Source organism: Myotis myotis, unplaced genomic scaffold, assembly GCF_014108235.1.
Source record: "Myotis myotis isolate mMyoMyo1 unplaced genomic scaffold, mMyoMyo1.p scaffold_m19_p_6, whole genome shotgun sequence".
In the NCBI taxonomy this organism is placed as follows: domain Eukaryota; kingdom Metazoa; phylum Chordata; class Mammalia; order Chiroptera; family Vespertilionidae; genus Myotis; species Myotis myotis.
Window position 1 is genome coordinate 8,325,068 of NW_023416368.1, and position 13,168 is coordinate 8,338,235.

General features: G+C 48.2%; 1 protein-coding gene across 7 annotated transcripts in view; it reads right to left on the reverse strand.

Moving 5' to 3' along the window:
* Positions 1-13,168, reverse strand: part of TENM2 (teneurin transmembrane protein 2) — an 897,969-nt gene that overhangs the window by 62,739 nt on the left and 822,062 nt on the right. For all 7 annotated transcript variants that reach the window (XM_036312664.1, XM_036312661.1, XM_036312660.1 and 4 more), the window contains 4 exons: positions 12,444-12,654; positions 8,003-8,122; positions 4,808-5,069; positions 3,789-4,056 (listed from right to left, as the gene is read on the reverse strand). In XM_036312664.1, coding sequence (XP_036168557.1) covers positions 3,789-4,056; positions 4,808-5,069; positions 8,003-8,122; positions 12,444-12,654 — 861 coding nt within the window. The remainder of the gene's footprint in view (positions 1-3,788; positions 4,057-4,807; positions 5,070-8,002; positions 8,123-12,443; positions 12,655-13,168) is intronic.

Sequence of the window (13,168 nt, forward strand, 5' to 3'; positions counted from 1 at the left end):
GGCGGGGACCGGAGAGTTGACTGATGACAGCAGAGCACTCCTCAGGCCCGGGAAACACACGTTCACCCCAAGACCCAGCCCGCTCCCAAATCCCGCCCAAGGAGGCGGCTGATTGCTCTTCTCCTCACGATCCCACACAATATCAAATTCAAATTTCAAGCTGAACTCCACCTTGAAACTTTACACAGCAGTGCTCCGTGGGGATGGAAAGACCTTTCCGAAGAAGAGCTGGCTTTCAGAAATGACCCCAGTGACGTGGAGGCAGGAGCTGAATCATTTAAGAACCGATGTAGCTCTCCTTCCGAGATGGACAGGAGAGACCATCTCCCTCAGCCCGCTGTTCGCGGCGTGCATTTATTATAGTTTTGTTATTTATTTGCAGTTGCTGGGAGAAAGGCCTACGGAAGCTTAGTGGCTATTTTTATCGATTTCAGAGAAGAAGGGAGAAGGAAAGACAGAAACATCAATGATGAGAGAGAATCATTGATTGGCTGCCCTCTACTGGGGATCTAGCCCACAACCTGGGCATGTGTCCTTGACTGGAATCAAACCCGGGACCCTTCAGTCTGCAGGCCAGCGCTCTAGCCACTGAGCCAAACCGGCAAGGGCTTAGTGGCCCATTTATCAGGAAACTGGAGGCAGCAGCCTGGGTGAGTGGTGGCACTCGAAATGTTCACTCCGGATTCCAGAGGGTGCCGGGCAACTCAGGCACCGGACCCAGCCGCCAGTTCCATGGCAAGTCAGTGGGGAACAGAACCCAGAAACTGCAAAACCCCCGTGTTTGCTGCAGGGACAAATGGGAGAGAGAAGCAGGAGATGAAGGGCTTAATCCTCACTCTGCTCCGGCTCAGACCTCCTCGTGGCTTCCCTTTCCCACGTGGAAAACGGAGCGAGTGAGGCCTTAATTTCTCAGAGAGATGCAGGAAGGAGACACGAGATAGAACACCAAGAGGCCGTACATTTTTAATTGGAACGCTGCTTTCGAAAGATGAGCCACTGTTATTATTGCGATTCCTACTACATTAAATTCTTAACTGAGTGTGTCACCTTCGGGGATTCTTGCAGCTTCTTTTAAATCCTGAGATATAGGAGTGTCGATAGGAACAGAAGATGCATTTGATCTTTTTTAGAAAAACCATATATTTCCTAGCTTGTCCTCTGAAAATTCCAAGAAACAATGACTGTCCCAGCAGCAGAGAGAATTGCTAGTGCCTGGCTTGTGGCCTTGAAATATGATTTCTCATTAAAAAGAATCAGGGCTCCTTGAAGATATAGTCAGAGCAAGAAATGAACAAGATGAGGCCTGGGCATTTTATCACACCAGATAGAAAGGAAGGAACAAGAATCTACTGGGGTCATGTTGAAAGAATTTGGGAGTCAGCTTGAAGAGGCTTCTAAAGATGGTGCAATCTGAGCATTAGTAAAGAAAATAACTTCCATGGATTAAAACTACTATATTAGAGACACTTCACTCTATGAGTTCAGAATGGTATTTTAATTTATTTATTTAAAATATATTTTTATTGATTTCAGAGAGGAAGGGAGAGGCAGAGAGAGATAGAAACAGCAGTGATGAGAGAGAATCATTGATTGGCTGTCTCCTGCATGCCCCCTACTGGGGATCAAGCCTGCAACCTGGGCATGTGCCCTTGACCGGAATCAAACCCAGGACCTTTAAGTTCGCAGGCCGATGCTCTATCCACTGAGCCAAACTGGCTAGAGGCAGAATGGTATTTTTAAAAAACAGTAATTTGCCACCATTAGAGGATGTTAAAGAAACTGACTTATTATACTGAAAATCCTATCTAATAAAAGAGTAATATGTAAATTAACAATCACTCCGGGATAAAGATGGTGGTGCCCATAGTGGCCAGGGTGGGACGCTGGCAGCGTCATCCCGGCAATGTGAGCCCAGCGTCTGCACCCCTGCTGTGTGGAGGGAGGGGAGGGGCCTCAGGCTGGAGGCCGGGGCGAGGGACGCTGATGTTGTTGCAGGTTGGGCTGTGGGGATCCCACCCCCCACTCCCCTGTGCACGAATTTCATGCACCGGGCCTCTAGTTAGTAAATAAAGGGAAAGAATCAAGCCTTTATCCTTTCTTATTTGAACTATATCTCAAATAACCAAGCAGTTAAAGAGAAAGCATCTCTAAATGAAAGTATTCTAGCTAATCAATAAGGAAGCAATGATAGAATTAAAACACTAATTTGCAAATCCTAATGGCCTAATGGGTCCAAGCCATACACATCAATGTCCGCTAAAATCACCAAAGAAAAAGTCCAGCTGACATTAGGTGTCATCTGATGGAGAAGACACCACCACCTAGCAAGTTGTCCTGCTTAAAATTTTTTAAAAAATTAAAGAATAAAATACCTAGGAATAACTTTAAACACGGAGGTGAAAGACCTGCATGCTGAAAATTACAGGACACTGATGAAAGAAATCGAGGACGACACAAATAAAGGAAAAGATATTCCATGCTCATGGATTAAAAGAATTAATATTGTCAAAATGTCCATACTACTCAAAGCAATTGACTCATTCAGTGCAATCCCTATCAAAATACCAAAGGCTTTTTTTCACAGCAAAAGAACAAACAATCCTAAAACAATCCATAGGAATGTTGAGAAAGAAGAACAACGCCAGAGGCACCATGCTCCCTGATTTCAAACTATATTACAAAGTTAGAGTAATCAAAGCAGTATGGTATTAGCATAAAAAAGACACATAGGTCAATGGAACAAAATAGAGAGCTCAGAAATAAACCCATGCATATATGGTCAATTAATTAATGACAAAGCAGCCAAAACTATACCATGGGATAGGACATACAGTTTCTTCAATAAATGCTGTTGAGAAAACTGGACAACTATCTCACATCATATATAAAAATTAACTCAAAAGGGATTAAAGGCTTGAATGTAAACCTAAAACCATAAAACTCCTAACACAAAACACAGGGTGCCATTTATGGTGAAAATGCCTGAGTATGCTGGTTTTTTATTTTGGTAACTTACTACGGTTCTTGAAAATCACAAGCCTGTTGGTAAAAAAGGAAACAAAACCAAAAACCAACAACACAGGAATCTGCATTTTAATTAACCCAGATAGCTTTCTACCAGTAGGAAACCATACTGGGTAGGTTGACATTAATCCACAGCCCACAACTCTTCAAAGCCTGGTACCCACAGGACACTTCTCTTGGGGTGGTCTTTCATAAGTGTGTGTGTGTGTGTGTGTGTGTGTGTGATGTGATCTCAAAGGCAAAGCCTGAGACACAGCTCGTGGCTTCCAGCTCACCAGCGCCAGTTTCTGATCCCCACGGTGCATTCTGGGTCATTTGCATGTGCTCACTCGGGAAGTGACCACCTCTCTCCCCTATCTTGAATATTCTCCTTGTCCATTGCATCCCAGCCTCATTGGCCTCCTTGTTGTCCTCCAAACACACCTCATTCTCCTCTCTTTTTCTGCCAGGATGTCACCCTCTGAGGAGCCTTCCCTGAGCGCCTTGGATAAAAGGCGTTCCTAGTGTACATTACTCCTCCCTGGTACAAATCACAGTATGAGCACATATCACTGCTTGGTATTTTCTTGTCTAATTTGGGTTTATTATCTCGATCCCCCACTAGCACAGAAGGTCCCGGGATGGGACTCTTGTCTGTCTCATGGACAAATGCATCTCTATCTACTAGAATAGTTCTTGACACATTTTAGGAACTCCATAACTATTGGTCAAATGAATACATGATGAAATTCAAGCATCAATAGGGGTTTGAAACCCAAACGTACCGACAGCGTCAGAGAGTCCGTAGACCCTTTGGCCGTACGCATCGGTCTTGTCCCAGATGAAGGTGTAGGCCAGGTTGGAAGAGGCCTGGAATGACTTCTGGAAGAGGTGTCCCTCCACGGCCACCATCAGGTGGACCTTGATGAGGTTCAGGGGCACGGTGGACTGGGTCATGGTGATCTTCAGCAGCGACTTGTAGCCTGCGGTCCGGGAGCTCAGGTAGCGGAGCTTCACATTGGAACCGGGGAGCTCAATTTCCTCATGAAGGACCTGAGAACACGCGGCACACACACTGCATCAAATGCCCGCGGTGGGTGGGCTGCTCGCGACCCCGGGGCAGCCCGCCTGCGGCCACCCTCACGGAAGCATCCCGCCCCGTGTGGGGTGCAAGAACCACTTCCCGAGGCTGATAGAAAGAAGAAAACCACACCAAAACTTTATCCTACACCATGGAGCGAAGGCGCTGAGGTTATGATTTCTGGATTAATAATTAGTCTTGGTCACCATTGTGTTTCTTTTTAAAAGCCACGCGGTTGGCAAAAGATGTAAATAAGAACAGCAGGCTTTATTGCTAGCTGCACGCGAGGAGGCCGCGAGAGGCTGTAATTATATGAACCCGCAACTTCCACTGACAATTGGTATAAAGCAACAGGGAGGCAATAATGTAATATGCCCTCTGTTGCAGCCCCGAGGTAGATCATTAAAGCGCCTCTTATCATGTGTCTCTGTGACTAACAGGAGTGAAAAGCGATTTACAGGTGGGTTACACATCTGTATATTGTTTTTTGTTTATTAAAAGCGCTGGTGACGGCCAGAGTCTTGCACGGCTATCTGGAAGCATCTCGAACGTCCAGGAGAGATTCGGTCTTCTCTTCAGTGACTACAGATTCTACTGTGTTCCTACTTTTTGCTTCTCCCCTTCCTATTGGTTTCTGGGCCCCCCCGGCGGAGAGACGGGGTGGCCAGCCAGGTTCGGTCAAGGCGGTATTGAAAGTCCTACCCCGGTCCCCGCCCTTCCTACCTGGGTCTCGGGCACGATGGGGTTGTGCCCAGGGGCAGCACTGAAGAAAGTGGACAGCGGGGAGGAGATGATGATCGGATCTGGCCGGACAAAGCCGCTGAGGTCACAGCTGGGGATGGAGTTCTCCTCGGTCTTCATCACCAGGGTGTCCATGGCATAAAAGCTGTTCCACGGCAGCCACACGGTGCGCTCCTGGCTCATGAACGGGGCTCGCTCGAAGTGCAAGGTCAAGGAGGCGCCCCCATTGGCGATTAGGTCAAACCTGGAGAGGCGGGAAGTGGGCTCCCTGAGATGGTGAACGCACCCTCAGACGAGGCAGGCGCTCTGAGAGCAGAGGGAGGGGCTGAGCATTCGGGGGAAGAGCCTGGGCTTTGGTGGCCCACGGGCTGGTTGGAACCCAAACTCTTCCACTTACTAATTGCGTGTCTGTGGGCAAGTTACTGACCCTCTCTGAGCCCACATTTCTTCATCTATGAGCTGGGGATAATTACAGCAACTTCACAGAGTGGCTGAGAGAAGGAGAGATCGTGGTGAGTGCAGAGCAGGGGCTAGCTAAACCTGGCCTATCCCCTGTTTGGGTATAAAAAGTCTTATTGGAATACAGCCCATTCATTACTTATCTGCTGGAGATGTTGTGTGCTACAAGGGTAGAGCGGAGTAGGTGTAACAAGGAACCATCTGTCATGTAAAGCCTAAGATATTCGCCACCTGGCCCTTTACAGACAGTGTTTCGCACTCCTGGTGTCAAGCACTTAGCATCGTGCGAGGCTCACACACAGCGGGGCTATAGCGATGCGATGCCAGGACAGAGAGGGGCATTAATGCTTCCTTCTCACCCACCGGGGCTGTTTCTGGGCTTTTGTTTGTTTCAGAGAACCTCAACTTTTTCGAGCTACAATGGAACATATGACATTACATTGATTTTAAGTGTACAACATGATTTGATATTTGTACAGATTGTGAAAAAGTCACCGCAATCAGCCTAGTATCACCCCCACACATAGTTACACGTTTTTTTTTTTTTTATTTCTTCTGATGAAAACTTCAAAGATCTCTTAGCCACTTTCAAAGCTACAATACAGTATTATTAACGATTACCGTCACCATGCGATATATCCACCCCCGGGGACATTTCTATCTTATACCTGAGTGTGTACCTCTGGACCCCTTCACCTCCTATTCCCGTTACTGATGCTTTTGCCAGTCATCCTTAAACTACCTTCCCCGTGTGTCCCTCCAGAGCTGGACGGAGGTGCATCGCTAGTAAAGTAAAATAAAGGCTGCTCTTTCCCAATTAACAGATGAGGAGGAGTTCACGGCAAGAAGTCTCAGGTTTAAGCGTCCCTCCTCCACGGGGTCTCACCCTTCGAGGGCAGTTCATTCCCAAATCCCCGGCAGCTCCCGAGAGCCTGCGTCTCAGTCACACTCAGCGAAAACACATGACCCACAGGCTTCACCCAATTCCGGTAACACCTTTGGCGTTTTTAAGGAACGAACACGGTGCACGTGAATATTGAGATAAGGAACAGAGCATGCACAGTATAATAATTTATTTATTACAAATTTGTGTATTTACAGGGGTGGGCAAAAGTAGGTTAATAATAAAAAGGAATACAACAATTAATAGATAAATAATAACACAAGAATGAACTCTGTTTCACACACTCACAACGGTACACCTGTTTTTGTCCACCCCTGTATTTATTTGGGGGCATGTACGCTGCTCGGGATGGTTTTGTATGGGACACAGAAGAGAGGCAAGTGTTTTGAAGGGAAGTCATGTCTAGTTGGTGTGACAGAATCAAATCGCCAGTGTCAGTGGCACCCACCTGCCGCTAAACAATGGGGCTCCTCAGAGCACCCCCAAACACATCCTGTCCCTCCCATGGCTTTGCAACCTGGACAAGCCACAGAATCACCTATCGGGAGCTTGGAGAGATGACCTGGGAGGTGGATTTGGGCCATAATTAGTCAGGAAGCGGCGGAGGGAGATGGGGCAGCATAAAGTGGGGACAGACAGCAGGACGAGGTCTCAGAAATGCCCTCCTGTTTGTGACAGGACTTTGCAAGGCAAGAGCCCTGGGTTCTAAGAATTTGCAAGGGCCCGAGTAGCTCTGCATGGCACACAGTCCTCAGAAATGTGTGGGTGAGATCCTCAGAGACTTAGCAAATATTGAGACTGCAGTGTGAATCCGCAGATGTCTTCCTCGGGTTTCATAGGTGGGCAAGTGAGGATAGGGCTGCTGTGGGCTGGTAATCTTTGAAACTACCTGTAAGGGTACCTTAGGGCATTACAGAATAAGACCAGACTTTTCACCAGAGAGAGGCAAGAAGCACATTTCACGACACGGCTATGATTTCCCAGAGTCTAGTTTTATAGAAAAAGTGTTGCATCCGATTTACAGCAACAGTCTCTTCTTCCATTTGGAATAGAATATAAGTGTGTGTGTGTGTGTGTGGTTTAGCCCAGGGTGAGTGAGTTTCCCCCTTCCCATAAGTTTCTTTTATTCTTATCTTTTTCTCTGAGTTGCAACTCCGTGCCCAATGGATTAGGAAAATGACGGGCTTTCATCTTGGTGGGGGCTGCACGGGTGCGTGTTTCTAATCAGAAGATAATAGGGAAAGGTTGGCTCCTTCCCACAGCAGGGTGATGGCTAAATGTATTTAATTAGATTTCTCTGATTACATCCCACCTCCTCAAAACAGGAGCGCGGACAACACAGCTCCGAGAGCCGCAGATGAAAGCAGAAGGGGTTCACCACAGGACGCTGTGCCATGCGGCTCCTTGTCACCTGGCACTGCCTTTGATTTAAAACAGGAATGAGCTTCCAAGAGCTGCTCTCCATTCTTCTCCCCAGAATCCACCCCCAACACACACACACACACACACACACACACACACACACACACACACACACACACCCCAGGTAGACAAAAGCGTTTACCTGAGATGGGAAAAGGAGGAGGACTGTTGGCAGCCTTCCAAAGCTTGGCTGTTCTATTTTGTATTTTTATTTTTGATATCATACCGAAAAGCAAAAAACTATCTCTGGCGGAATCCTCACAGAGCTCTGACCTGGTGGGCCTTCCATCCGCAAAGGGCAGCGGCATGGTTCCTCTGAGGCTCGGGCAGCCAACAGCACCACTGCCGCTCTGTCTGCTCCCCGAGAAGGGAGAGCCCCACAAGCTACTTACGTGCCATCTTGGCGGGTGATGGTGTAGCCGTATTTTGGGTACTTGACAAAGGACACGTTCACACCAACCAGGGGCGTCCCATCTGTAGTTACGACTTGGCCTCGGATGAGAGAAACCAAGCTGAGAGAAAAAGAAACAGGCCTTTGAGCCAAGAGCCACGCCCTGGAGAACAAGGAGACAGGGGGTCCAGTTCCCTCCCCTTCCTCATCGCCACTGTTCCTCCCACCCCCGTCCTCATCTGGTCCCTCAGGCAAGACCAAGACTCTCAACAATAACTTCTGGCTCACATGACCACACCTCACAGACAGGTGTGGGCAAGAGGTTGCCTCACTGCCCGCTTCACCTGAGGAGCAGGGCTGGAGACACGCTGGGGTGACACCCAGGGCAGCATCTCACCCACTGGGCTGGGCCATGGGGTCCCCGCACACATCTCTCTCCCCTTGGCCTCGCTTCATGATAGACACCGTGTGACGTTGGTGTGGCCCAACCTCAGGCTGCCCCTTGTCACCAGGCTGTGCCTTAGCCGGGCACAGAGTACTCTGCTCGGGCGAGTGCCTCGGCGGCTGCGACTCATTCCTTTTCTTGTCTGGAAGGAAGGCAATGCTCCCTACTCCTCTGGGCCGGGATGGCAGGGGTGGCGGGGAGCACATGGACGGTTATGATGAGGCTGGACATTTACAGACATTGCTTTCTGTTGCCCTTTAAGAGCAGAGTTCCTCGCAGTCCATGACCGGCCGAGGAGAGGAGAATGTTGGAGCTATATGTTTATCTCCTGGGAGACCTAGCTTGGATTCTGGATTCCATGTGACTATGTATTTCCCATATCAAATCCCTGCTCTCTCGGAGGCAGGGGAGGTGGCTGGAATCCCACTCAGCTCCTTTCCACTGTCAGAGGAAGCTCCCCTCTCTCCAGACAACAGTCCCCAGAGCTTCCCCCAGAAGGTTCCTGTCCCACCAGCTGCTCCTGGGAAATCCGCAAAGCCACAGAGACACCACGACACTCTATTCCAGTGGTTCTCAACCTTGGCTGCACATTAGAATCACCTGGGAATCTTTTTAAAATCCTGATCTGGGCCACAGAAGTGGGCTAACGAGAGCTCCTCTTTCGCACTGAGCCAGGCAGGTCAGCAGCTGTCCTGCAGGCCTTTAAGCCACTGGGCACTTTGGCAAAGGCAGAGGGTTTTCCAGGTTCCTGGATGCACTCCCAGCTTCTGGACTAGGTAATCAAGCTGACCCGCTCTATGCCAGAATCTTGTCCAAACCGGCTCAATTTTTGGAATGCACTTAATTCTGCAGTCCCAGGAGACCCCGCAGTTGGAGGGATGCATTCTCCAAGCACCTCTCCTTTTCATTAGCAATACCCCCAACTGTTCAACCCCAACACTTGGGTGATCTCGGGAGGGTTGAGACGTTCCACTGACAGCTCTAATTGTCTGCTACTGGCTGCCTAACAAACGAAGCCCATTTTTAGCTGGTTCCAACCACAATGCTGGAGTCTTTTGAAAGTGGAAAACTAATTTATGCAAATAATTCTTTTGTTCAATTTCTGGTTCCTTATCTTAGCTCCGACTAAGATTTCTTTCAGGTCTTCCCAGGCACGATTTTAAGATCCATGACGTGTGTTGATGACCACAAGGTACAAAGTGCTTGTGATGAGAAAACAAAATTAGGAGTTCCCCCCTCCCTTTTTTACACAACTGGTAGTTCTTTTAAATCATTCTTGTAGCATGAGACTTGGTAGAGGGATAGGAATAGGAGTAGCTGGGTTGCCTCTGATTTCTACCCCCTACTTTTCTAATTCTTCATTGCTCCTGGCTTCCTATCATTTCTAGGCAGTCGATTTGCAGAAAAGCTTGAGCTCAGACATGCTGTCCATACATTCCTATTTATGATTATTGATGTGTAACAATTATCACATTATCTAGATAGTGAGATCTGCTCTATAAATTATAGTGGTGGAGTCAAGGCATTTTAGTTATTTTTGTATGCTATTATCTAGGGGAAATGCTTTCTTAGACATCTTGGATTAAATTTTTTTTTACTCTAGTTTTGTTCTTTATTATTTGACAATGTACTGTGATTCACATGCTTGGTGAACTTCAACCTATGTCTTGAAGTAACCTTTTGTGTTTCTGAACTACGCATCCATGCCCATTGTGATGGAGCGTGGGTTCACTGCGTGGTGCGCTTCCTCTAAAGCAAGTTTTTTTTGCCCAGATCTCTGGGGCTGGGCCACCAAAGATTCTGGAGTCCCTGCCTGCTCTCCTGCATCTTTGGCTCCAGGAGTCTTCTGCAAGTGGCGACTGACTATTGGTGAGGAAGGTAAGATGAAATTGCAAGGAGCAGGTGAGGAGAGAGTATGAAAAGGAGAATACCAGGAAATGACTAGGTTGAGGGTAGGAATCATGAAATGTTAACCAGAAGCTGATAGAAACAGAGCCTTTGAAAGGGGCATTTGCAGGATAGCAAGCTATATGCACACCACACCGGAATGCTTATGGCCCAGTGCAAGGACCAGTCATGGGTCTCTGGCAGTAGGAATTATGTTCATAATTAAAAAGGAAACACCCCCTGCCCCAGAACCAGGATTTAACAAGCAGAGAAAATACATTTTTGGTCAGAGATTTGTGGTTTCTTTTATTTTTCTTAGGGAGGGGTTCTTGTATTAAAATAATATGACTGTGTGTGGTATATTCTACACATATAGCTGGGGGTGGCGGGTGGAGTGGTCAGGGCTGAAATAGAAGAGGGCTGAGATTATTTTTTCCCTTTTCTGTTTTATTGTTAGTGAAACCAGAAAAGAGAGAGGCTCAAGTGGCTGGCCCAAGGTGACCTTGCTTGGAACCCTCATGTTCAAAGAGCTGCCAGGAACTGGGGCTGCATGACTTCCCAGGGAGTTCTCAGGGGCTGTCAGATTAATTAGCTCCACCATTACCCTCACCTCCCATCCCAGCCTCTCCAGGGAGGCGCGGGGTCTGAGTCCTGGCCTGAGGATACCTTCTCCCCAAAGTCTAATAGGGTGGGGTGGGCGGCTCAAGAGAACCCCTTATGAAGTTAGGGGCTCTTGTAGGAAGTGAAGTCTGGTGTTTTCTGGATGGAAGCCACTTAAACAGCATACTTCCTGAGTTGCTCCTGGCACCTCGAAGAACTAAACGAGGATAAAGAGAACTAAGGGAAAGATGGCATGACCCGGGCAACCAGGAGGCCAGGACCACCCTGCTCAAGTTCCTAGTTCCTGGAGGTTTTGTGAAAGAGGACCCAGCCAGTGGTGCTGTTTCTCCGTGGGAGGGAGCTTGGAGATAGGGTGGGACACTCCCAAGAAGGTCCTGCTGGCCATCCTCCCATCTGCAGACACAACTGACGTCTGAACCCAGACCTACCAAAAGTGAGCTGAGCTACATGCAGGCAGGCCGTAAGAAGATCCCTGTGTCACCTGTCCTTCTTCTCACCCTCAGAATCAGAAACAGTGCCTAGGCCCAGCCAGTGTGGCTCAGTGGTTGAGCGTTGACCTATGAACCAGGAGGTCATGGTTCGATTCCCAGTCGGGGCACATGCCTGGGTTGTGGGCTCGATCCCCAGTGTGGGGTATGTAGGAGGCAGCCGATCAATGATTCTCTCTCATCATTGATGTTTCTAACTCTGTCTCCCTCTCCCTTCCTCTCTGAAATCAATAAAAATACATTAAAAAACAAAAATAGTGCCTAGAGGAGAGGAGGGGATGGTCAGTGTCTCAAAGCCAACCTTTCCCCTTGCTCTCTTGAACAGGGGTACACTTCTAAATGTCCTAGGGAGAGTGGTGTAAGAGGCCAAGCTGACTATAAAATAAATCCAGAATTTGTTCCTAGAATATTCATAAACCTCAAATGAGCAACTGAGAGCAAAAATAAACTCAAGAGAAACCCCACCAGTTTGGAAGGAGAGTTTCAATGCACTGGCTAACACAATGCCTGGCACACAGCAGGCAATTAGCAGATAAAATTGATGGGGTTGACGTGGGGATCAGAGACAATCTACACAAAGTCTCTGGCTCATCACAGGTCCTTAATATATTCTACCAACTGGCATCATCTGGACTCTCAGGTGCCAGAATAAGTTATGCTATCAAGTTAATACTCCACAGAATGAAATATTTTAGCAGTGATCAAACAAAAGCCACAATCAGAGGTATTATAAAGGGACACTTCAATAATACCAATAATATCATAAAACAATAGCGCCTATAAATGATCTCAAAACCAGGCCATCAACAGGTGTCTCCAGCAGGTTCTGACGGCCAAATCCTCTAGAGATCGACCCCCAAAGCAGATACGGCCTCCTGTGAACTGGACCTTGGGGTAGTTCCCAGGCCCCCTGGGCCCACAGTAAAACCAGGAGCACGTGGTCCTGCTCTCACAGGGAGGGAAGCAGAGACCTCAGCAGCCTGCGAGGACAGAGTGCCTACCTGCTGTTGAAGGGGTTGTCTCCAGGGATGATGTGGGTGCTGTCTTTGCCTGCCAAGAGCTTGATGCGGTCGTAGAAGGACTTCACTGTGGGTGAGTCTGTCTGGCCCTGCTGAATGATGTCCAACGGGTCCCGGGATCCCCGGCAGAGCAGGCTGTTTTGACAGGCTGACTGCAGGCAGCAGTCCGGGTCCAGACAATCCACCAGGCCATCTGGAAAGGCAGAGGCAGAGATGGGTCAGTGCACTTCATGGCACAAAGCCACTCAAAGATGCTAACGCCTTTGTCCCAAGGCCACGGACCCTGCCCAAAGGCCTGACCTGGCAGCTTTCACATGACGATCCCAGTGTAATTCCAGTTTATGTGCAGAGAAAACTTAAAGACTGAACAGAAATAATTGAAATGTTGACAACTGGCTATCCCCAGGTTGTAGATGAGTGAGCTTCTCTTCCTTTATTTTTACTTCCTGGAGTTTCTACTTTTTCTATTCTAAGCAGGTATGCGTTGAGTGCTTGGGAATAAAAACATACACTTTGCTTTAAAACAGCACAGCACAAAAACTGACCCAAGGCCAGTTCTCAGGGGCCTGCGCGAACGGGTGCACAAGTAACCAAAATGCATGGGATTCCTTACATCTCGCGTTAGGGGAGAAAAGCAGTACATCCTGCTCCCGCTGGGCCAGGGAGCGTTCTGCTGACCAGGTGGTGCTCCGGGTGCAGGGAGCTTT